Source organism: Primulina tabacum, chromosome 11, assembly GCF_025594145.1.
Source record: "Primulina tabacum isolate GXHZ01 chromosome 11, ASM2559414v2, whole genome shotgun sequence".
Classification (NCBI taxonomy): Eukaryota; Viridiplantae; Streptophyta; class Magnoliopsida; order Lamiales; family Gesneriaceae; genus Primulina; species Primulina tabacum.
In genome coordinates, this window is record NC_134560.1 from 6024553 (window position 1) to 6048515 (window position 23963).

Below are 23963 nucleotides of genomic sequence, written 5' to 3' on the forward strand. Positions count from 1 at the left end.
AACATGAGTTAATTCGTGGTATGCATTGATAAATTTTCGTGCCGAACAAATCATATTAATCAGGTAAATTATATCAATAGACTAATTTAAGAAAATGTTAATAGGAAAAATCGAATAAATACGGAACGCGTGATATAAATAAAATATCACAAAATTATATAATCATGATAAAGTAGATTTACTATAGATTGAGAATAATACGCAGTGAAATTCAGTCAAATTGATTTGCAGTAAGAAAATCAGGATTCACATTGGATGTCGATTAATAGGGAAATTAACAACAATTTTAAACATTTTTAAAAAAAAGACAAAATTAAATACTGACAAATTTCACATGAGTGATGCTGACTCAACGTTGATGAAAGTAAGAAAAAATTGGCACCTTTCAAATCTTCAAACTAGCTTTTATAGTTTGATTCTACCAAAATCTTTGTGAGGTAAAACACTTGCAAAGAAAAAGATTTGCTGGTGCTATTTGGCTCCAATTCAGATAAATGGTATGCTTCTAGATCTATCATGTTTCGTTCTATTCTATTTTATCGAGATATTAAAATCGATCTCTCATGGATTTATATGAATGTATCATTTCCGACACACAATTTTTTTTATTACAACATCGGGGAGAGGGTGGAACGGTGATTTGAACGCACAAGGAAGATGTTTATGTGATTATATCTAAGTGATGATAGCGATATATATTTCTTTCTTTGAACGTACTGTCATGTGATGTAATGCGGTGCGGTATGCATTTATTTGTGTTCGAGCATTTGTTCCACGTTGTTTTTTGAATCTGGATACGATGACTTATTGATCTGAAAAAAATTATTAGTCGATCGATGTTAAGTAAAATAAATATAATTTTTGCGGTCGGATAAAAATAGTGACCAAAGAGCTGAAAAAATATTAAAAAATTAATTTACGATTCGAGACCCAATTATTAATATTTTTTAAAAAGAAAAATTGTTATTCTGGGAAGTTTAAAAGGCTGTAGATAAATTGATTATTACTAAATAGTAAGTTAAATATAGGTTTAATTTAATGTAATAAGAGAAGTCTAAAAGGGTTGAATTATGTATGACATTTTAACTGCGATTCTTCGAACTTGTGATCCAGAGAGGTGAAGGAACAGGATCGGGGAGAGATGATGAGATTCAGATTTCTTCTTCGAGTTCTCGGAATGCAAGTCATAGTTCGGGTGGAATTGGAATCTTGTCGCTCAGGGGCAAGGAGGATGTTGTGGGAAAATCACGAAGCGAAGTTCCAAGCTTCAAGAATGCGAATCCTGGCTCAAACGGAGAATTTGGTGACCGTTATCGTGGAAGATTGGGGAAGAGGAAGAGAGGTGAAATTAATTTCAGGCCGAGAGTCGATCTCCATATCGGTAACTCTGCCGCTCATTTCTTTTATGTTTCTTCGTAAAGTTTTAACATGCAGTTTATGTTTTTCTTGTTTGGAAACTACCACACAATACTGTATCAGTTTTTAATTTTTGGGGAAGTTGAATCAGAGGTTGCTGAGACTTAAGCTGTAGGTGATTCTCATTTTTTGTCCATGTGTAGGGAGTGACGATGAACGCATGGATCCCAATGATATCGAGATTGAGAGAATTGATGAAGCTGAGTTTAGGAATAAGAGAACACATTCTATGCCCAGGCCTTCAACCAGGCAAGAATCAGATGAAGGTTGTTCTGCAGCCACTTCCAGGAAACATGTTGCAGGTTTGTTGAGCAAAGAGATATCCTTTGCTGATCTGTGTAGATCCTTTTCTCCTAATCATTCTAGAGGACTGTGTAAATCAACTTCATTTGTAGAAAAAAGGTGGCAGTTTGAATTTATTTCCGTTGGCTAGAGCTTGATTTGGATTTTACAGCAACTTCTTATGGAATCTTTGTATCACATAGGTTATGACCATAGACAATAGAAATATAACGGTGTTATGTGTTCAAGGATTGGAAGGTATTCTTCCTATAATAGAATGTCTTCATGTGCAGATCAAAGTTCAAATGTCATCTAGTTATAAAAGTTTCAGGATCCTAAAGCCTCTGTTGTCCTCTTTCTGTGAGATCAAGTACTATTTGGTTTGTCTTATTAAAGATCTACTGTCATAAATCAATAAAAAAAGAAAATCTTTAGAATTTGATTCTTGAAACCCCGGGAGTTTTTGAAACCCCAGGAGTTTAAAGAGCCTCAAAAGAAGGCCATTACTCCTATATGATCAAATCTTACCCTTCTCTTGCTCAATCAAGAACGGAATGCTACCTTCTTAAAGAAGTTATCTACATGGCTGTTGTAAATAATGGTGCTGATGCCAATTGCTGCAACTCAATAGTAGTTTTCTCATACTTTTCATTGCAGGGAATAACAACATAGAAAAGGATCTCCAGGACATTGAGATTGAAATAATCAACAAAGCTGAATTTATGACAAAGAAATCAAGTTCTTTGTCAAAGATAAGGAGGACGTCAGCCAGGCAAGAATCAAATGAGGGTTATTCTGCAGCCACTCGTAAGAAGACAGCAGAGTTGATGCAAAAAAAGATATTCCCTGCGGGTCTTTCAGGATCCGTTTTGCCTGAGAATGCTGGCAGTGATACTAAACATTGGCCGCTAGATAGATCAAGTTCATTTGGGAAAATGGCTGATGGTATGACCTTTTTATTTTAATTTGCTAGCTGTTACTTGGATCCTGAATTTCAGTCAGTGTTTTTTCATGGAGATAACATTAGGCAACATAATTACAGCAGTAGTACATAGGCCAAAGATTAAGAAGATATTTTCAGTGTTGGCAAAGGATGCATCAGTTCCATCCTCACTACAAATATAGGATTTGCATTTCTCTTCTCCATGAGAACTCTGCTTTTCATATGTTTTTTTAATGCTCTTACTATTGAATATCTCTCTCACTGTCTAAGTCACATGCTCTCAACCTTCTGAACTTGATTTTGGGGTCGCCTTGACACTAGCTCCTCCATCACTACCCCATGAATTTAGAAAGCCTAATGAAAATTGAAAAGACTAGGGTTAGTTTTCCTTTTCCATAGGAATTTTTATTTTCTTCAATTCTAAATTGCACACACAGTTGAAGATCACAAACGATGTTTGAGTTGCATGTTGCTAAATCTTCAGAGTTTAATTTTGCTTCTTGTTTGACTCCATCCTCCTCTGTCACAACCCCAGTAATTTAGAGTGCCTTGGAAGCCTAAAGGAAAAGAAAAGACTGTCAGTTTTGTTGATTTCCTCCAAGATTCTCTATGTGTTAAAGAAACCACTTATGCTACTTGTACTACTTAATTAGTTGTTTCATCTCATTGCAATATCTGTGAAGGGAATGGCCGTGAAGATATGTTTTTTCATGGTGTTGAGATTGAGGAAATTGATGAAGCTGAGTTCATGACCGGGAAACCTCATGACATATCAAAAACAGGCCCTTCAAACAGACAAGAAATAAATGAAGGTTATGTCACCACTTCTTGGAAGAGTGTTGATGGTGTGAGGAAAAACATATCCTATTCTGCCCTTTGTGGATCTCTTTCTCCTAAGGATGCTAACAACGATTCTGGTCAAGGACAGCCCAACAAGTGGAGGCCATGTGTAGAAAAAGGTGACGATTTTGAATTCATTTATGATGTGTCATTAAAGACGTAAATGCTGTAGTTTTGTAAAAAAAATTACCACTGGTACACCTTAAGTAGCAGTTTCCTTGTTTTATGTATCCATCCTAGGGAATGACAATGAAGGTATGGATCCCGAGAAAGTTGAAATTGAGATAATTGATGAAGATGATTTCAGGAATAAAAAAACACATTCCGCGCCAACGATAGCTCCCTCAACCAGGCAAAAGCAAAGTGAATGTTGTTCTAGGAAGAAAGTCGAATGTGTGAACAAAAAGATATCTAACTTTCACTCTGGTTCCCTTTCTTGTGGGGATGTTAGCGTCGATTCCAATGGAGATCCAGACAAGTTAAGTTCATTTATGAAAGAAGGTGATAATTTTATTTATTTTGTTTCACCGCATGCCAGTTGGCACTTCACCTTAGATTCACTTCTCAAGACATTGGTACTGCTACTTAAATAACAGTGTCTCATGTTTTATGTATTAATTCTAGGGAATGGGGGTGAAGATATGGATCCTCAGAAAGTTGAAATTGATATAATAGATGAAGCTGAGTTCAGGAATAAGAAAATGCATTGTGTGCCAAAGGGAGCTCCTTCAACCAGGCAAAAACTAAACAAAAGATATTCTGCAGCGGCCACTAGGAAGAAAGTCAAATGTGTGAGCAAAAAAATATCTAACTTTCACTTCTGTTCCCTTCCCGCTGAGGATGTTAGTGTTGATTCTAATGGAGATCCATACAAGTCAAGTTCATTTGTGAAAAAAGGTGATAATTCGAATTTTTTCTGTTTTACCTGTATGTGAGTTGGCACAAATTTGTTACTGTTTGGGTCATAGGTGAAAATGTTTGTCTTCAAAGTCAATATGAGTGCGCGTCAATTTAGAAAACTGTCATTCCTCATTTGAGTTCTCATTTGCGCAAAGATGTTAGTTATAGTCCAGGTTTGCATATTTTCTAAGTATTTTCTAAGTATACAAGATTTCTAAGAAGTCAGAAACTATTGAACAGAGGAGTAAAATGTTTTGAACAGTATAATCACACTTTTTGGCGGAATTTCTCAGTTTACCTTTTAAACATCATGCCATAGATGCAGTCAGCTGTTTCAGTTAAAAGATCTTTAACATTGCCTAATTGTCAGATTCTTTTTACCAAATAATTGATTCATGCAGTTAGGTCCGTGGCTAAATACTGATTTTAATGGTAACAAATCAATGAGGTGTTTGGATGTTGGAAATTGTAAAGATATATTGATGGCCTAAAGCATATTAACTTGGCAGCAGGATTTGCAGTTACTCAATTATGTGGAGCTAAGATTAATAAATACAGAGGTGAAATGAAAGGGTACATGCATTGCCAATATAACAGTAATTTGTTTTTGTCACATACTTATAATTTTGCTGCTTGAATTGTTGAAGCTTTTTTCTTATCCATATCTTTTGAATATTTTTAGCTTTACACTTAATATTGTAACAGATCAGCGTAATGTAATGGAATATTCTTCTTTATTACATCATTTTTAGAAAAAAACTGATTTGGCATATATGACAGCCATGGCAAATGAAGCTGAAGAAATTGAGTTTGAAATGATGGGTAAAAATTGCATCAATACAGAAGACTCTATTGACTTCAGAAGAAAGAAAATTGGTCAACGGTGGGACAAAAATCTCCATGATGATGTCAACAGCTACTATCATGAATGGATCAACTCTAACTCAAGCATTCAGTCCAAAAGAAAATTGAACATGAGTGGCGATGATGATGATTTTCTAAAAGCCGAGAAAATTTGCTCAAGCGGTTTGGAACATGATAATGAACTTGGTATTGCAAATCGGACTAGGTCAAAGACAAGGATAGTGAAAAAATCTCCTGATGTTGATAAATATTTGTCTTCCAGTGAGAGTATTTTTGAAAGTAGGGATGATGAAGATTTTAGAGTGGACAAATCTTCCCTCGCTGATAGTTGGGAGCCACAGTACTACGATGTACAAGATATTGAATCAGTGAAGCTGTCAGCAGCTAAGTGTTCAGATTACAGTAAGAAAGAAAGGACTGCTGTAAGGCGCTCTTCCAAGAAATGGCACTTTCCTAATCTTGACAGAGAAGAAGCAAAATGCGATCAGCTCTCTTGCTCTTTTAGAAAGAAACGGTCGAGCATCGATGCCTCAAGCAAAAGAAATGAGGAAGGGACATCGTACAAGCCAAATAAAGTCCCAGAAGAAAATTATGACGAAAAGACAATTCTTTGTGATGATTCAAATGAAGAAGAGGTCTTTAAAAATAAAAGTGATGGTATAGAAGACAACTTACCGAAATGCCCAAAGTTAGATCAGTTGTGCACTCAGAAGCATGGTGATGAAGCAGGAGCCAGTGGCTCCAAGGACCATTCAAAAGATGAAGATAGTGATCCGATTGATTTTGGGGTTCAGAGTGGATGTAGTCAAGCCAGTTCAGGTTTCCATGTCCATGATAACAATGATAAACTGCCCGTGGCTGATGGAACAAAGCACCTGAGAAAAAGGAAGCAAGTTTCTTCAAAACGATATGATTTCTGGAAATTGATGGCAGACTCTGTATTGGAAAGGGGACAAATGCCTGAAGAGGTAGAAAGTGATGAAGGAGCTAAACACGCACCTGTACCTAAACTTCAAAATAATCTGCCTTTGAAATTCAGATTTGAGGACGAGTTACCAAAAGCAGTGGAAAAGACAGAATATGAGAAAGAGATAGAAGGATTGTTTGCTGAATTAGACTTTTCTTGGGCATCGGTGCAGATGGGTTCATTCAACTTCCCCGAGGTAAGTCTAGCTTAATCACTATTTGTGATCTCTGATTCGAAAGCATGTTTATCGTTTTAATAGAGAATTTGAACAGTCTTAATAACTATTTTATGTGGTATAGAGATGCTCTCCACATTTCAATTCCTCTTAGAAAATTTATGCCCCATATAGAAACTTTCCTGGAAACATGACTGGACATTTCTTTTAGTTTAAATTTTCAAAGCAAGAGATGACACTGTTACAACTACTTCTTAATAAATTTTCCCTAGTCAGGTTGTTCGTTGTTAAAGTGGAATATTCTCTAGGTTTCTTCTGTGAACAGAGAAATTTTGGAGACTGATTCATAACATTTTTCCTTTAACAGTACATGATCTGTGCACCTTTCTCTGGATTACTTAAGAGAGCAGTTATTTTACCCGATATTTGATCAGATACTACCTATGGAACCATCTAAAAAATCCTTTTTAATGCTAAAATGATTTTCGTTTCTTGGAAATTTGAGCACATGTTTCAGTTTGACTTGCCATATAGACCAATAGTTAAGCTTTTGAAGTCGGTTAAATGAACGAGAATAATACATGTAAATATATTTCATGATATGTAAGAATTTTTTTATCCATCTACAGTGAGTATTTGGTTTAACCAATCTCTTAAGTAATTGTTAGCTGGATATCTCTATGAAGACTGTCATATCAATCAACTCAGGGGCTGAGGCTCACTCACCCGCCCCCTCTCAAATTCTTAGAAGTTTGAATATTACATGAAAAGGTGAGGGTTTAGGGGGTAAGGGAAATGGAGGGGGGATGTTGTCTCCCCTCTTTTCCAAAATTTGCAATGTTTATACAAAATTGGTGGTACTTTTCCAATTCTTTTAATTATAAAATTTTATATACAAAATATTATAATGAATAAAGATAATTCCTCCCAAATTTTCGTTTAACCTTGCCCATTTACCTAATTTTTTTCTTCCCAAGCACCTCAATCTCAAATATACAACTCAAAATACCTAAATATAATAGATATGCAAATAGATTGTAGTTTAATACTATCTTTTCCAATTTTTAATTTCTCTATATTGTTGATTTTCAAATTTTAAAGTTTTAATTTGTCTTTTTTTTTTCCCAGAATTGATTGCTATAGTATTTATTTATGGATGAATTAATGGAAAATTTGGCATTTTAATTTTTCTAATTTTTAGGTAATTTATTTTTATTCAATGGTTTCTATTTTTTACTTTTTATTATTTCAAATTAATATTATGTTTTAGATAATTTAATACATATCAAATGTAGTAAATATTGTTGTTACTTAAAAAATACTCCCTTGGCACAAGGTGCATATATATTGATTTTTTTTTGTGTTAAATGAATTTTCTGTGAAAATCTAGAGATTATATTAAAATTTTTAACTTTAAAAATCATTTTTTATAATAATTTTGTATGTTATTAGTGATATAATTATTTTAAAAACAAGAAGTATAGATAAAGATAAAAAAATATTTTATTAGGATAATATAGTTATAGATAAATGAAAATTTACCGAAATAGGTTTTATCATATTTTTTAAAAATAAAAATGGAATATTTTTGTGATTTGAGAAAATAGGTACTTCGGGTTTAGCAAAAAACGATGCCAAAGTTTGTTACTCTAATCCCCTTTACCTTAATAAAACAGTATAGATTAAATATTATACTCATAATTTTAACTTAATAATAGTAATAGTTAATAATTATTAATAATTTTGAAAATTTTATTTCCGCACCCAACCCCCCTCAAAACAAAAACTTCTTTTGCCCCTGAATTTATCAATGGCATAGTTTATGGTGTAAACTATATGGGGAAGTATGTTCATATGTATTCCACTTTTACAAGTAGTCAACCTGAAACTCCTAACCTCGGGATACTGATAACCGCAGCAAGAACCATGCTAACAAATTGAAGAATCAGATGACCGTCAGTTGCACCTCTATTAAGCTGGATTAATTTTTTTACCATGAGCAAGAACTAATTTAGACCAACATAGTTCAAAAAGTGCGATGACTAATGCTATTCCTATGGCCTGCAGGTTGATAATGTAGATACAAATGCTCATGGTGAAGAAACTCAACAATCCCGGTGTGCCAGAGGGGATCATGAGTTGTTCTTGCAGGATGACATGGGGTTGATATGTATATATTGTCCTCATGTGGAGCTTGGACCAAGAGATGTAATGCCCATGTGGGTAAGTAGATTTCTTTTGATCAACCCAGATTGTTGATAATAATTTGAGCTAATTAACATGAATCACTGTCTTCATTTCCTGCGGCGTTGTTCATCTCACTGGAAAGAGTTCTTCTATTTTCGAGGTTAATTGTTTGCTTTTCATATATGATCTTAATTTTTAGCTGGCAAACATACTGCCGTCGAACTTATGCAGGTAGAAAAAAATTGTAGAGTATCAGGAAGGACAAGATCTTCTGAAATGGGACAGCTTCTCGAGTTTGACCAACTCGATCTCACCACATCTTCTGCACACGATTTTACAGATTTCGACAAAAATGGAAATGGAACAGTTTGGGACGTTAAGCCTGGTATAAAAGAAAGTATGTACAAACATCAGCAAGAAGGATTTGAATTTCTTTGGAAAAATTTGGCAGGCAGCATTAATCTTGCTGAACTGAGGAGTTCTGATCCTAGTGGAGTGGGTGGATGCATCATCTCTCATGCTCCAGGAACTGGGAAAACTCGTTTGACTATAGTTTTTATAGAAACTTATTTAAAACTGTTCCCAAGTTGCCGACCAGTTATAATTGCTCCCGCGAGCATGCTTCTAACTTGGGAAGAAGAGTTCAAAAAATGGAATGTCGAGTTCCCATTCTATAATCTCAATAATCTGGAGTTCTTGGGCAATGAAAACAACACCGCTCTCCGACTTTTCTCAGGGCCTAGCGGCCAAAACAAGGAGTTGATCCGCATGGTAAAGATTTATTCATGGCATAGAGGTAGAAGTATCTTGGGAATCAGCTATAGTTTGTACGAGAAGCTGGCTGGGGAGAAATACAGAGAAGGGAAAAAGAGAAAGAAGAATAAGAGAGTTGCAATTGACAACAAATGTGAAGCTTTAAGGAAAATACTTCTTGAAAAGCCTGAATTGGTTGTTCTTGACGAAGGGCATACTCCTCGTAATGAGAGAAGTAATATTTGGAATGCTCTCCTCAAACTCCATACCAAAAAGCGGGTCATTCTTTCTGGAACTCCTTTCCAAAATAACTTTGCTGAACTCTTCAACACATTGCGTTTAGTGAGACCAGCATTTGCTGATGTACTTTCTCAAGCAAAAAATTTTTCTGCGGAAATGATTACATCAAGGAAAATGCCCAGGAGAAAACGTGAGGGGAAAAATGCTCGATCAATATCGAAGGCCATTAACTCTGCTGTGGAGAAGTTGAAACTTTCCATGTCACCATTTGTGCATGTACACAAAGGCACCATTCTTCAACAAAGTCTCCCTGGATTGAGAGACTGTGTTGTCCTTCTAAAACCCCCGGCCTTACAGAAGAGTTTAATTGATAGGATAGAAGGGTTGCAAAGCACGTTTGAATTTGAGCATAAGGTTGCATTAATATCTGTGCACCCATACCTTCTCCAATTCTGTGGTTCAGTTGAAAAGCAGTGGCTTGGAATTGACATGGGTGCAATTGAGGCCTCTAAGCTCAATCCCAACGAAGGTGTGAAAACAAAATTCATCTTTGAGCTTGTCCGCCTCAGCTTGGCAATGAATGAAAAGGTGCTCATATTTAGCCAGTACATTCAACCTCTAGAACTCATAAAGGATCAGCTGAAGGAAATTTTTATGTGGGTGGATGGGAAACAAATTTTTCAGATGCAAGGGAAGCTAGATCAAAGGCAGCGTCAACTGATGATTAACATATTCAATGATCCACAGAGTGAAGCAAAAGTCATGCTTGCCTCGACAAAGTGCTGCTCAGAAGGTATAAGTTTAGTTGGGGCTTCTAGGTTGGTCCTGCTGGATGTTGTTTGGAATCCCTCAGTTGAACATCAAGCAGTAAGTCGTGCATACAGGATTGGGCAAAAGAAATATGTTTACACCTATCATCTGATGACTTCTGGGACGACTGAGAGTGACAAGTACTGCCGACAAGCTGAGAAGGAACGATTATCTGAGCTTGTGTTTACCTCTTCTTCTAATGAAGGTGAGAAACATAAGCAGCCTGCTACTGGTATTGAGGACAGGATCCTTGAGGAGATGGTTGGTCATGCAAACCTAAATGCAATGTTTGAGAAAATTATTAACCAGCCAAAGGATAAAGACTTAATTCGAACTTTTTGTCTCACATCTTGAGGATGTGCACAGAAGTATTTCAGGTATCTCTATCTACGATGTGTGTTGAGTTTCTTTATTAGATTTAACAACTCATAGTATCCAAATGACTGAGTACTTTAGACAAATCCCATTTATGAAATGAAATGTCCTCTCCAACTGAGATGCCAGAAATACCATTATTATATGGATCGACAGAGGTATCCCTTCTTGATCTGAACAATGACTTTGAAGCTTGTATGCATGTATGTAGGACCAATGCATTATCACTAAATGACCAGGAAAACACCAAGTTCTTCATCATGCACATGTTTGTCACCTTTTCTTGTTGCATATGAAGCTGGCATGCTAATTGCTTCTTCCTGATTGTCCTTGCTCAACTGACTTTAAAACAAGAGCATTTTGATGTCTTTAAGATGTGAGGAAGCAACAGTTTACGATCATAATTTTTTAGTTTCAAATGTTCCATCATAAGAACATAGAGATATTGTTGGGGAAGTATATCATATTTGTTAAAGAGATTTTATCCTCTTCTAAACTATCTCGTACCAGGGCACATCCACTAGTGAGAGCAAAACCCACGCAATTACTTTTCCGATTATTTTTCGGTTTCAGATTTCATGGACAAATTTTTTTGCCCAAGAACCTGAACTATTGTCAGCGTCCCTTGTCAAATTTTCACCGTCCACTTTTGATAGCTTTAGAGTCCATACGTGCCAACTTTGATTATCTATTTTTCTCAAATTATTATATTCCCTTGTTATTACTAAGAGGAATATTATTTATTTAGTTTTCACTATTTATTTGCAGATCCAAGTAGAAGTCTCCTATCCGTCAGTTGTCCCATTTGTATCATCAACTTTACATTTTCCGAAGTGTTAGTCCGGCTAAATTTGGCACATGTTACTTTGTATTGTTTCTGAATACGGGAAATTGTTGGCTCAAGTCATCCATCACCACCTGCAAATCGCAATTACTGGAGAACATTTACTTCTGTTTCATGAAAATTGACTGCTGCAGATTTATTTTTATTGGATAGCTTATATTTATGGATTTTCTGTTATTCTACCGTAAATTTCTTCAACTATTGCCAAAGATTTTAATTTCAGGAACAAAGAGGACTCCTGACATATTGCCCGTAGTTTTAATATCTTTTGAAGAAAACTTGGTCGAGCTGTGTTTCAGGCTCTGGCAAAAACTCACCACCTTGTAAAATTGGATGGCATTTCTAGTAATTATGCATCAACTTAAAATGGTGACTGCATACTTGCGATCAAATGCAATTTCTCATCCAAAACTCGCCAGTTTTTTGGGTTGAGCTTACTAGTTAATAAGAAATAGGGCTGGCTCAAGCATTAATTGAGTTCAAATTGAATCGATCGGTTCAACTTGTTGGGGATACATTTATACATAGCTAAACCAAGAAAGATGATTTGAGGTGAACTTTACTTCTTAATACCTTCTGTTTGCCTGAATGTACTAGTCAAAAATGAAGAAAACCAAGGTAATTATTCTAGCAAACAACTAAAAATGCGGACCAGATATGTTACAAGGATGATAAAAGTTCAGTTCCTGTTGGAGGACATAAATATTCGATTATGCGATTATTGGATGCTCTGCTGACCCTTGTGATAAAATCATAAATAATAAAATTCTTGACAAAATTGTAGCATAAGATCGTAAAGATTAACCCAGCATAAAATCCCCCTTTTATATATAATATTATAAAGAAAGGAATGAATCTCTACAGGTTGTAATGAGCATCGCTAGCCTCTAAATGAACTTATCCAATCTCCAAGATTTTTTTGAGCCCGGAGGCCTGAAGCTTTCAAGCTGCAGATTAGAGCTTGAACGAATCTCGTTCAATACAGAATCACCTTTTTCTGATTTGATGATCTCCAAGATACCTCCAAGAACTTCCGCTGCAAGCCCAATTTCTACAAGACGCCCTTGCTCTTCTCCACCTTCATATATCAAATGCCCAATTGCAGAAAGTGCAACAATCTTTTCCAATATAACTTGTGCAAGAATACGACTTAGAAACTCTGCTGCTCTAGGGGCATCGTTTACAGCATCCTCCAAGACACAGAGAACAGATTCAAACCTGTTTGAATACAAATATTTTTCAGACAAAGTAAAATTCTAATGCGTTATTTATTTAAAGTGAACTGGATGTAGCATACCCTTTGATGAGCTGATCCTTGTTTATCGTGCCATCTTGACGTTTTACGAGGGTAATAAGCAGCTTCGTCAAGAGATCTCTTTCCAAGTCTTTTCTCTCAAAAGAATCTGTGACCCAGATAGATATCATAGATGGATAGAAGGTGGGGGTATTCAGATCCTTGATGCATAAAGCAACTTCATTTTCGTCTCTTGCACTGGAAAAAATGAAGACAGATTTTCAAGTTAATCTGTATCAGTGCATAATGCACGATGATGTCTGCTATAATTCAACAAATTAAAATCAATAGAAGTGAACATCCTCGGAACAATATTTCAAAGTTCAAACAACCAATGAAACCATGATACACACTGGCGGCCAAACATAGTTGTAGGTATAAATACAATCCCATTTGCCTCTAAATCACCTACCCACGACCACTTCCAACATGATAAAATAGTTGAATAGAATCTTTCATAAAGTTCCAATTCATAATCCAAGTACAATTTTAAACACCAAAACTGCACACGATTGCAGCTTGTTTCTCAAGGAACTATTCACTTCATGCAACTAGTTTTATGAGGAGAAAATCAACAATCCAATGACAAAGATTGGCAACCTATTTGATATGTGTCGTTTTTGCGCATTCTGTTGCATTAGTTTTAGTTGTGTTTGCATTGTGCATGCATGCTTTTCATTTACATTTTGTTCATTTTAGAGTAAACATTTGCATTTTATCATATCTCACTCGGGCATGATGAATTTGCAGGAAAAGTGGCCGGAAAACCAAGAATGGAGCAAAGTGTACAAAAGAGAAGGCAACGGACAGAATGAGCGGCACCCGAGCGGTAGAAAACTACCGCCCGGGCGCGAAAGATGAATAGCTGAAGGATTTTTACAGAAGAGTCCGCGCTCGAGCGGTAGTTTTCTACCGCCCGAGCGCGAAGGCCGCACATCCAAATGAACTTTACAGAAGGTATGGCGCTCGAGCGGTACTTTTCTACCGCCCGAGCGCCACCTATTTTTGGCAAGATTTGTGCAGCCGATTCTTTACCTTAATTTGAGGAGGAGAGTGATATGGAAGGTTTGGTGGACGTTTTTGGGGGCATTCAGACAGAATTCTTGAGCCGTCAACGAGTTTAGAGAGCACTTCCGCTCTTGGATTGAAGATTTGAAGATTCCGGGCATCGTTTCTTGCGTTTTTCGTCAACTCTAGTATTTCTTATTTAGTTTTATCATTTAAACTTTGCTTTGTTTATTTTGACTATGAATTTCAGTAGCTAAAACTTTATTATTTGTTGGGATTAAAGGGGATCCTACCCCGAACGTTGAGTTGAATTAATTTATATTTCGATTGTGCGTTATTCTTGATTTTACTACTATTTTACTGTGTCATTAAAGCGTAGCTAACTTTAACGACGTTTTCATATCACGAGTGAGTTCGAGAGAATAACGAGTGATAGGATCGAGTAGTATAATTCGCGGATCTACAATTTACATAGATGTATGAAATTGGATACGTGCCGATAGTCATAGTCCTTAGGGTCGAAAACTAGGGGATTTCATAGGTCGAAATGCGATTTGCTCTTGATAAATAATTAAAGATATTTAACTACTTCATTGAGTAGAATTAGTTTGGCATAGCTCGAGAGAGTGTGTTCAATAGATTAGGAAATCCTGTCGGAAGCGTAGATCACGATCGAACGAATTAATTAATGAACGAGGGGTGGGTGAACCGAGATTCCCAACAAATCCATTTCTCATTGAATTTTAACTCAACATTTTCGATTAAATTCTCATTCATTACTTGTTGAATCATTTTAATTGCATATTTATTTGAGCATAGTAGGAATAATCACACAACTCAATTTTCGTTGCTAAATGTTAAATAACTGAAAATAACAATTGTAAAACACAGTCTTCAGTGGAACGATACTTGTACTCACGTACACTATATTATAATTTGACATCGTGCACTTGCGATTAATTTTTGAGCATACAAAATAATATTTTATTGGGGATTTCACTGTGCAAGTTTTGCTCGATCACTATTCAATGCTGTTTTTTCTTTTTTTAAAGAAAACACCTCGGAATTGAAGAGCATAGAAACAAGAATATTCGACCTTTCAACGAACATGGAAATACTAGACACCCTCAAAGTAGACCACACCAAGGAAAAAAAAATTGGTTTTCAGGTAAATTACCGAACTTATCTCATTCTTAGGGATTCTAGATTTATCATGCAAATTGAACTAATGACATCTTTTTGGTTCCATTATTTCGAACAGACTGCTCAATGGAACACCAGCGGACATTAATAAAAATAAACATACTGGAGACATGGTCATACCCGTAGAACTCCTTAATTGCAGCCATGGACTTGTCCCGCAGGTGCTCTTCCGGCCACACTATTTCTGAAGATACATCTTGCATACTTATTGGGGATACACCACGAGTAGGTGGAGAAGCAAGAAGAGATCTATCAAAGCCATGGTCTGTATTTCTAATTTCTCTATTCCCATAGGCAACTTTTTGCTCTGGGGGAAGTGACTGGTCATAATTGAGCGGAGCAGCAAACATGTCAGGCAAATATCTAGGTGCGAAATCCTCTCTTTGGCCATAACGATCTGGCATTGAATTAAATCCATTCAGACCAGGTCTCATCCTCCTTTCATCTCCAGGATTTGGCATCTCAGGCAAAGGAATACCAGGTGCTGATTGCTGCCCCCTGAAAGCCATTCCCCTGGCAAGACCACCTTGAGGCCCAAGAGTTATAGGCTCATCCCCAAGAGGTCTTTGCGACAGAGGAACAGACATTGTCCTACTCTCAAGGGAATGTCTCTCCTCGGTCCTAACATCCTGAGAACCATAACCACGTATCTGAGGTTGGACGGCACGGAAGCCGCTCATCTGGGAATTTGGAGAAGACAACATAGTAGGAGTTCTAGGAGTAAAATCGCCATGTGGGCCCCGTCGGACAGAGCTACCCATACTCGGAGCACGGCCTAACCTACTAGCTTGTGCCTGCTTCTCTTGGGCAGCGTCTCTGTGTACCTCCTCAATTTTTTTTGGACCTTCAACTTTCCTCCTCTGCTGCCACCTATTCTTTCTAAGATCAATAACATCTTTAAGCATGAACCTTACTCTAGATGACAGCTTCATATTATTTGACAGCTTAGCCATAATGTCAAAATAGGCATCCATGTGTTCCTTTGCTTTAGGATGATCTATCATCTCACCAATCGTGCTCATCAATTTGCACAGCGCTTCGATATTTTCCTCATCAGGAGTCTGATACTGACCCAACAACTTATTAATGCACCCATGCATTATTCTCGCAGTTAACATTTTTTTCTTGTACAGCTCTCCAATTAGTCTAATATTACCCAACATGCGTCTTCTAGCTTGGAGTCTCTTCACTTCTCTCTCTTCTGCTGTAAGCATATTTTCACCTTCTTCCTCCACTTTATTTGCCTCCTCTTCCTCTCTTTCTCCCCTCTCAAATTCTTCTTGACATTTGTTCAGGAGCAGCGTTTTGAAAGTGATTGTTTCATTGTCCACTTTCAAATTAGGTAAATCTGCTGCAAGGTGAAAACAGAAGGTGGCATACATTTCACAAAAGGTGGGCTCCATCAGAGCTTTATCAAAAATCTGGGAGATCACCCCGGACAAAGTAGAAAAATTGTCAATGTTCACTTGTTTCACTTGCTCGAACAGCTTCTCAAAGTTTTGTGGGGTGAGCTTGTTCAATATGGACTTTAACTGCCTCTGTTTTGCTTCTTCCTCATCAGTTATCTTACCCACCTCATACTTTTTGTCAGCTTTGTGCATCACTTGCAGTGGAGTCTGAGGAGAAGGAATAAAACCCTTCTGGAAACTAGTTCCTCGTTGCCATCTGTCAGAATCGGAGGTATTTCTTTGCAGGCCTCCCTGTGGACCAAGGGGTTGAATTGGCCCAGAGAGAATGGCACCAGAATAGTGGACAGATGTTTGACCCCGTGGATTCCTCAGAACACCATAATTGCCTCCCTGAGTATTTCGAAACCCGGTAACATTACCCACATAACCAACATCTACTCGCGTGTCTCCTCTACCTGACGCAAGGGGTCCAGGAAATTTACCCCATTTGTCATCCTCCCCCAAGTCACTTCCACGACGATCCAACCTCGAGCCTCCAATGGGCCTATCAATATTTCGTCCCGGACTAGGGCGTGGCTCACGAGAAAATTGAACATTAGATACCATCAATGCATCCGCAACATCAGAAGTGATTTCAAATCCTTCTGGGAGATCAGTACATTGCTCCGCAAATATGAAGAGAAAATCACGAGAGTACCGTTTCATCACCAATATATCGCCATCTCTATCATCATTCTGAATTTCATTATTTGATGTTTCTGACTGTGGAGTAGGGATATCAGCATCATTTTCCCAGTCATCTGGCTCAACTCTAATCAGAACTGGTTTCTCAGTTAACAAGGCATTTTGGTGAGGGACATCAACAGATGTCTGCTTGATGCTAGAACTTGAAATGTTTTCTAAATCCTCTGCGAGCGTCGCAGTTTCTTTCTTTTCCTCAGGACCCTTATAAGCCGTATACATATCAGAACTCGTACCGGCAGCATCTGCTTTTTTATACAAATCTTTATTTCTCTTCTTTACTCTGGGTGCAACACTTTTTTGCACATTTGAATCTGACAAGATTTTCTGATTGGTGATAGCTGGAGAAGGAGAAATTATGCCATAACTATTGGAGTCACTGTCTTCATTTTCATATATCAAAGCACCTTCAAGAGATGTGACTGAAACAGGGGAAGACACCAGATCTACCGTAGCAGGCCTTGTGCTAATGTTCTCAGGCATGCGTAAAGGCATATCTGAAATTTTAATATTTATATCCTGTGAAGATAAACTGTTCACAGACGCAGAATTCTCAACATCGTCACAATATGCTGTGTGAGTAGACTCAAATACATGATCATCCACTTTGGTAATATCACAGCAGCAACCTAAAGTCTCTTCTGTCTTTTGCTTTGCCCGTTCCAGTAAATCATCTGCGGTAGATGAAACCTCCTGCAATGAGCTCTCCTCTATTTTACAAATTTCTGATGAATCAAAAGAAAGAGATTTCATTGATGCATCCAAACTATCCTGATCGGTGATCAACATTATGGCTTCACCGTGTTCCTTTCCACCAACTGTGTCAGATTTTAACTGGCTGCTTTTTAAGTGTGAGGTGCCTAAACATATAGGTGTATCACTGGTCTTCCTTTTTGCAGCACCTTCCTTTGAAAGATTGGAAGCCTCAGAAGACGCACCTACAGTTGTTGACAACAATTCCTTCACAGGTTCGGATACCATATTAGTTCTCGATGAGGTAGATTTAGATTCTACAGCTTCACTTTCTGAAAGTTGAGGAGGATAATTTGAATTAGAGGTTGATTGACAGCTGACCTGAAAGCGTGAGTTTATAATTATGCCAATAAGCCATGATAAAGTAGCTCAGAGTGAACCACCACATACAACAGGACTGTAAACTACATATAAAATACCTGATCCTGGTAGACAATGTTCTCAGCTTTCTTCTGTTCATTTTTTATGGGATCAGGCACAACTATTCCATTACTTGATTCCTCTGCAAATGTGGTTAACTTTGATGCAAAACCATCAGCAGCAGAAAATGTAACAACTGATGTGGTGGGCACATTAACTTCTACATCAATAGAACCTGATGGCAACTCAGATGTCAATGATGTTCCTGCTCCAGGCTTTGAATCTGGCAAAACACTAGAAGCCAAGGGCCCAATTTCCTTTTGTGGCCGGGGCGAATCATCCATGTGTGACTTTGAAGGCTTCAAAGACTGCACTTTTCCCACAGATACAGAACTTGTAGGTTGTAATACCTCTTTCTCCCCATGAGGGTCAATGGCTGGCCTCATAGTTACCTGCAGAAAATGATATAAAAAGGTCATGACATCTTTAAAAGCCGACTCCATCCAAATTGACTGTGTACACATTTGAGGCGTGGTTTTTACAAGGCTAATGTGACAATACAGCAAAAATAGTTTCACACAAAGCAATAACCTGTTTATAGAATTTCGGTGGCTGAGAAGTGGGAGGAACCTGAGTACTATCAGGAGGAGCAGAGCTAGCAGCAGGAAAATAGAAAGAAGTGGCACTGTAAGGATTGGTATAAAAATTCATTGGGTGATTGGGAGGAAAGGATGGAATATGCTGTGATTGAGGTTGCACATTAGAATGTGACCTTGGACCAGGTGAGCCATCAAGCCTCAACTCTTCGTGAGTATCTGGATGAGTGATCTTCACGGCTTTACGAGATCCGCTATATTTGACAGCCTGCTGCTGAGGAAACTGTGGGATCATGTTCATTCCCATGTTTCCCAACTGAGGGGGCAACTGAGGACCAATTTGTGATGGAAAGTTCAAGGACTGTCCCTGATGCATCATTCCTTGAGCCTGCATTGGATGTGGTGGAAGACCCGAAACAAACATTGGCGGCTGCACTGATGGGTTACCCAGTGATAAGGGCAATGGCATCGGCATTGGCAATTGCAGTGATGTTCCTGACATAGACTGAGATTGAATTTGTGGATTGGGACCGCCAAATTGAACAGTTACATGTGGCTGGTGAAATTGTAGCTGCATGGGCATGCCAGGTACAGAGAGTACAGAAGGCTTCTGAGTTTGAGCCATGGGTGGTGCAGCGGAAACTTGAGTATCCCTCCTAGACTTGGACACCGGCTGAGATTCACCAGCATTAGATTGATCAAAAGTCCCAGCATCCTTCTTTGACGGAAGCTGATTGGGTATGGATGGAAGTGGTTTTGCAGGAGCAGCAGTCCTCAAAGATTGAAGCCGGACCTGTCAGACAAGAATCATCAAATCATCTGGTGAAGCAATTTAACTTAACAGTATAACTGATGTTATTGCCACATTTTGCATGCCAATTATGTGATCTAGACAACAGGCTAACAAACAAAGAGAAGTTGATGGTAGGTAGCTCAAAATCTTTTCACGTTCAGGTAAAATTAGATATAAAGAAGATATAATGAACTGCTGCCACAACTGTTAACAACCAATCATCAGAATCCTTAGAGTTGATTCTAGGCAAGGCCCATTTTTTCTCTCCATATTTCAAAAAACAGGTGAGAGAAAAATAATTAATTGAACTTCTCTGCTGAAGTTACATTGATAAATAGATGCATTTTCCCTAAAAGAAAAGTAAAATAAAATTTCTTTCTCTCCCACATAACACATTATTTCATTCCATTTTGTCCATTCAATCCAAGAAGGCTGTCAAAAATTCAAAATCAGCCTAAAATACTATACAGGATCCAAAACAATTATATTTTTTTATTGAAGTTCGAAAATTTTGATGGCAGAAAATGAAAGCATCTAGCTACCATCTATTAAAAACAAAAACCTGATCCTTTTTTTGCTCATCCAAACTTGGTGGTGCAGAGCTTGTTCGAGCAGGTATCTACAAACGAAGCAGAAAATAACTTTGTGTGTCAGGGGCTAAAATCATTAACAAGAAAAAATGGGGTTAGAGGCAACAAGTGATTCTTTGTACTTCATGCAACTGAGACATACCTGCACACCATTCACAAAACCAGGACTTATGGATCCAAACTGCAAGGGAAATGACCTCGATGCGTCTCCTGGAGCTGGAAAATAGAAAAAGGGTAAACAATGTCAATCACACAATTGTCTAGATATCACAATCTTTATTGAAATGGTATACCAGTAAATAAATGTTTGAAAAAAATCAACATATTAACTATTTAAAATCATTTGTCTTACGCTTTGCAGGCGTAGTAGGGGCCTTGGATTCAGAACTAGCAGTAGAAAGATTGAATGATGGAGCCACAGCAGAAATATCAGAAGATGGAGGCCTTGGAAGAATTTGGTTGACTTGTTGAGGTATAGCATCCATCGGATCGAAATTGGAAGCTGAATTGGTAACTGGTGCCTTAGACAATCCTAAATCAAGTCATAAAAATATGTGCAGTCAGAAAACAAAAACCTGAAAACATAATATCAAGGAAGATCAAATTCTGTAAGTGGCAGATTAATATTGATCTTCTCTTTAAATTGAAAATTTGTGTTTGGGCTGGTTTTTGTTTTCCCACAACAATTATTCCACTTCTATTCCCTACACTTTTTCAATAACCATCAGAAGACATCAATCCTCACAAATCAAATCAAATCTACAAAGTACGTTATCCAATCGCTATTATCAAAATTATTTATTTTCCTCTCCCATGTCTCTTATATCCCTCAAAAATATCTAGAGCAGGTGACAGGAAAAAGTTAAATCACTTAAGTTTGCAAAAGATAGCTACAAACAAATGTGCCATGTAGCAATTGTTGTTTCAGGCATGCATGCGGTTTCAGGCTCTACAGGTGCAAGTTAGTGCAACCAGAGGTACCCCAAGTGCACTAACATCGAAGAGGATCATGCCTACATAACAAAGTGCAGACTCCAGATCGGCTACAAAACACGACAGCCCAGGTGCAACCTTTTGTGTCCTGTATATTTTTTTTAACACGCAGATTAGGGTTATTATATATTTGGGGCAAATATCCATGGTTTACATCTTTCAGCGCTTCAGCCGATGGGAGTGAAAAAACACAATTTTTCCACGCACAAAAAAATGCATCATCCCAATCCTATTATGTAATTGTGTATTGAAGGAATTCCAAAATATATATTTGTGTGTGAATAAAGAAACACATCCTCTAGGTCCTCTAATGTAATTTCTTTTGAAGGAATCTGATCAACCTAAATCAACACCTTCCAACCAAAACATATCCTCCAGCAATGAGGACGGGCAGCAATCTCTGGAAGGTTTAATTAGAACTTTCTTAGGTATTTTAGTGTGATATTTTTTTTCATTTACTTTCATTGTAATTACAATCACTCTATTGACTAAAATTTATTAGTTTATAGTTTAATCATTATATTAGCAAGTTATTTAGGTTTTTTTGGCTGAAATGATGACTTCAAGGGCAATTATCTAATGCTTATGTCTGAAAAGAATAGTTTATTGCTAATAATCACAATCAGGTGCTTAAATCTGAGATTTTTTAATCATTTGACTCTGGTGGAATTTAATTGAGCAGAGTTTGATATATGTATATATACATATCAATTTTTCACCTCACTGCCTTTGAAAGATGTGTGCCTTGGGCTCTCCTACCCGTCGACACCTGGATATCACTTGTGTCCTCAATAAGTAGGCATACGGCCAAAACTTTTAGTTGAATGTTTTCGACAATTTTGTATTCAACATCAAAATTTAAGCTTATGTGCACATAAATAAGGTTCCTCAAGAACTAATCAAAAGCATCTTAATCATCCCAAAGAGAAGGTTAAACAAATACAAATGGGAGAAAGCAAACCACTCACTATCAGCCGGCTGCTGTTTATGAACATCATTCTGCAGTGCTTGTGATGCATATGAATTACTAGAACCTGTACTCACATCCGGGCTTCTTGGCATTGACTGCACTCCTGGTGCATTGCCATTATATTTCTTAACACTGCATGTCAGAAAACAACACACGAAAGCAATTCACTAGCGATCATCAAAATTCAAACATACATCATCAATCTATCAATTCACGCATAACCACATGCATGATTCATTAACAAAAACAAGAGATAAATGAGCGGAAAAAAACCCTCAACTGAAGTTTATATATATGAAGAGCGTACCCACGATTAGAAGAATTTAAGGGGGCGAACGAGGCGCCGCCACCACCCTTACTGGAGACACTCCCGGAGAATTGGCGCGGCTGATTGAAGCTCCCAGATCGACCTGTTTTTTTGTTCTGCGTAGACTCACTCCTGTCAGCCCTTGATTGATTATGGGACATAAATCCTAATCTTCGGGGAAATATAATCGCCGCTTTCCCAGATAATCTCAGTAAATCTGTTATCCTACACAGATCCATCAAAAAAAAAAATCAATCAAAACCTATAATTGACGCACGCAAAAAGGGAAGAAAAGAGGAAATAATCTTAACGGCGGTTAAGTAATTGATGAAAGATTGCGTTCTGATGTTACTTAAACTAAAATTACCTGAATTGTAGAACGTCAAATTAGGGTTTTCTCATGGGGAGAAATGAATGGCGGGAACCATGACCGCATATCCACAGAGCAAAATCAAAATATACGAAGGGAAGAAAACAATCTGTGCAGAGAACAAGTGATTAACAATAATAATTCACTGCTACTGAAAAAAAAATTTAATTACATTCATGTAATTTCATTATTATTAATTTTATATTTCCATGAATACTTTTCTAGTTTATCCGGAAATTATTGTAGTATAAAATATAAATCTATATATTAATGGTGTTTAAATGATGTAAATTTTGTCTAAAAATATAGAGAATTTAGTATCCTAATTCGAGCTATTTGTTAGATAGTACAACAAGATTTGCATACTCACTCGATTTGTGTGTGTTCATTAGTTTTATAAAATTTTGTGAGTTGGGCAAAAAATTTTGTGCGGTCTTGCAAGTCAATTTTGTGAGATAAATATCTTATTTGACTCACTCATAAAAAAATATATGATTTTTTATGTCAAAAATATTACTTATTATCGTAAATATGAGAATGATTGATAATTTGTCTCACAAGAAACCTTACTAAATTTATTATTCATCACAAACGCGGTGTCACGATTCCAACTAATAATTCCCTGCATGAATTCAAATTGATTGTTGTTTCCACACTAGAAAAGAATCGTCTAAGAAATTGTCCTAATTTTCCTCGTTTCAACCATTTGATTACTACAATCTCCGATAAAAAAACGAGGTTCAAATAAGCATATGTTATATAGTAATATTTTTATGTGAAATAAACATATATTACAAATTAATAATTTTCACAAATTTTTTTCAATTAAATCAAATATTTTTTTACGTCGAATAAGTGAGTATTACAAATTTATATTTTTGATGTTAAAAATTATATTTTTGACCAAATAATTAATTAATACATTAGCAATAATTTTTATAAAAAAATAATAATTTTAACATAAAAATAATATTTTTCAT

At 36.9% G+C, this 23963-nt stretch overlaps 2 protein-coding genes across 3 annotated transcripts; one reads left to right on the plus strand and one right to left on the minus strand.

Annotated features, from left to right (window-relative positions):
* Positions 1-462: 462 nt before the first annotated feature.
* Positions 463-11844, plus strand: LOC142517684 (uncharacterized). The gene is made up of 11 exons (XM_075620064.1): positions 463-497; positions 1114-1381; positions 1560-1718; positions 2356-2643; positions 3325-3600; positions 3722-3982; positions 4106-4378; positions 5162-6408; positions 8455-8610; positions 8806-10754; positions 11521-11844. The coding sequence occupies exons 1-10, from the start codon at positions 495-497 to the stop codon at positions 10729-10731; spliced, it is 4857 nt and encodes a 1618-aa protein (XP_075476179.1). The 5' UTR covers positions 463-494; the 3' UTR covers positions 10732-10754; positions 11521-11844.
* A 538-nt stretch (positions 11845-12382) lies between these two features.
* Positions 12383-23140, minus strand: LOC142517760 (eukaryotic translation initiation factor 4G-like). 2 transcript variants are annotated; one of them, XM_075620189.1, is made up of 11 exons: positions 22981-23140; positions 22614-22838; positions 22305-22438; positions 20696-20875; positions 20486-20559; positions 20316-20372; positions 18956-19753; positions 18424-18816; positions 15222-18325; positions 12894-13088; positions 12383-12814 (listed from the first exon to the last, which is right to left on the minus strand). In XM_075620189.1, the coding sequence occupies exons 2-11, from the start codon at positions 22772-22774 to the stop codon at positions 12484-12486; spliced, it is 5427 nt and encodes a 1808-aa protein (XP_075476304.1). In that variant the 5' UTR covers positions 22775-22838; positions 22981-23140; the 3' UTR covers positions 12383-12483. The 2 variants fall into 2 exon arrangements, with proteins under 2 accessions (XP_075476304.1, XP_075476305.1); XM_075620190.1 differs by having other exon boundaries at positions 22614-22830; positions 22981-23134.
* Positions 23141-23963: the final 823 nt, after the last annotated feature.

Coding starts and splice junctions, on each gene's coding strand:
- LOC142517684 (XM_075620064.1), top strand. Junction 6,409..8,454: donor GTTCATTCAACTTCCCCGAG/GTAAGTCTAGCT, acceptor TATGGCCTGCAG/GTTGATAATGTAGATACAAA. Junction 8,611..8,805: donor GAGATGTAATGCCCATGTGG/GTAAGTAGATTT, acceptor GAACTTATGCAG/GTAGAAAAAAATTGTAGAGT.
- LOC142517760 (XM_075620189.1), bottom strand. CDS start 22,774: ATGTCCCATAATCAATCAAGGGCTGACAGGAGTGAGTCTACGCAGAAC. Junction 20,876..22,304: donor TAAACAGCAGCCGGCTGATA/GTGAGTGGTTTG, acceptor GACTTGATTTAG/GATTGTCTAAGGCACCAGTT. Junction 19,754..20,315: donor ATGAGCAAAAAAAGGATCAG/GTTTTTGTTTTT, acceptor CTTGTCTGACAG/GTCCGGCTTCAATCTTTGAG.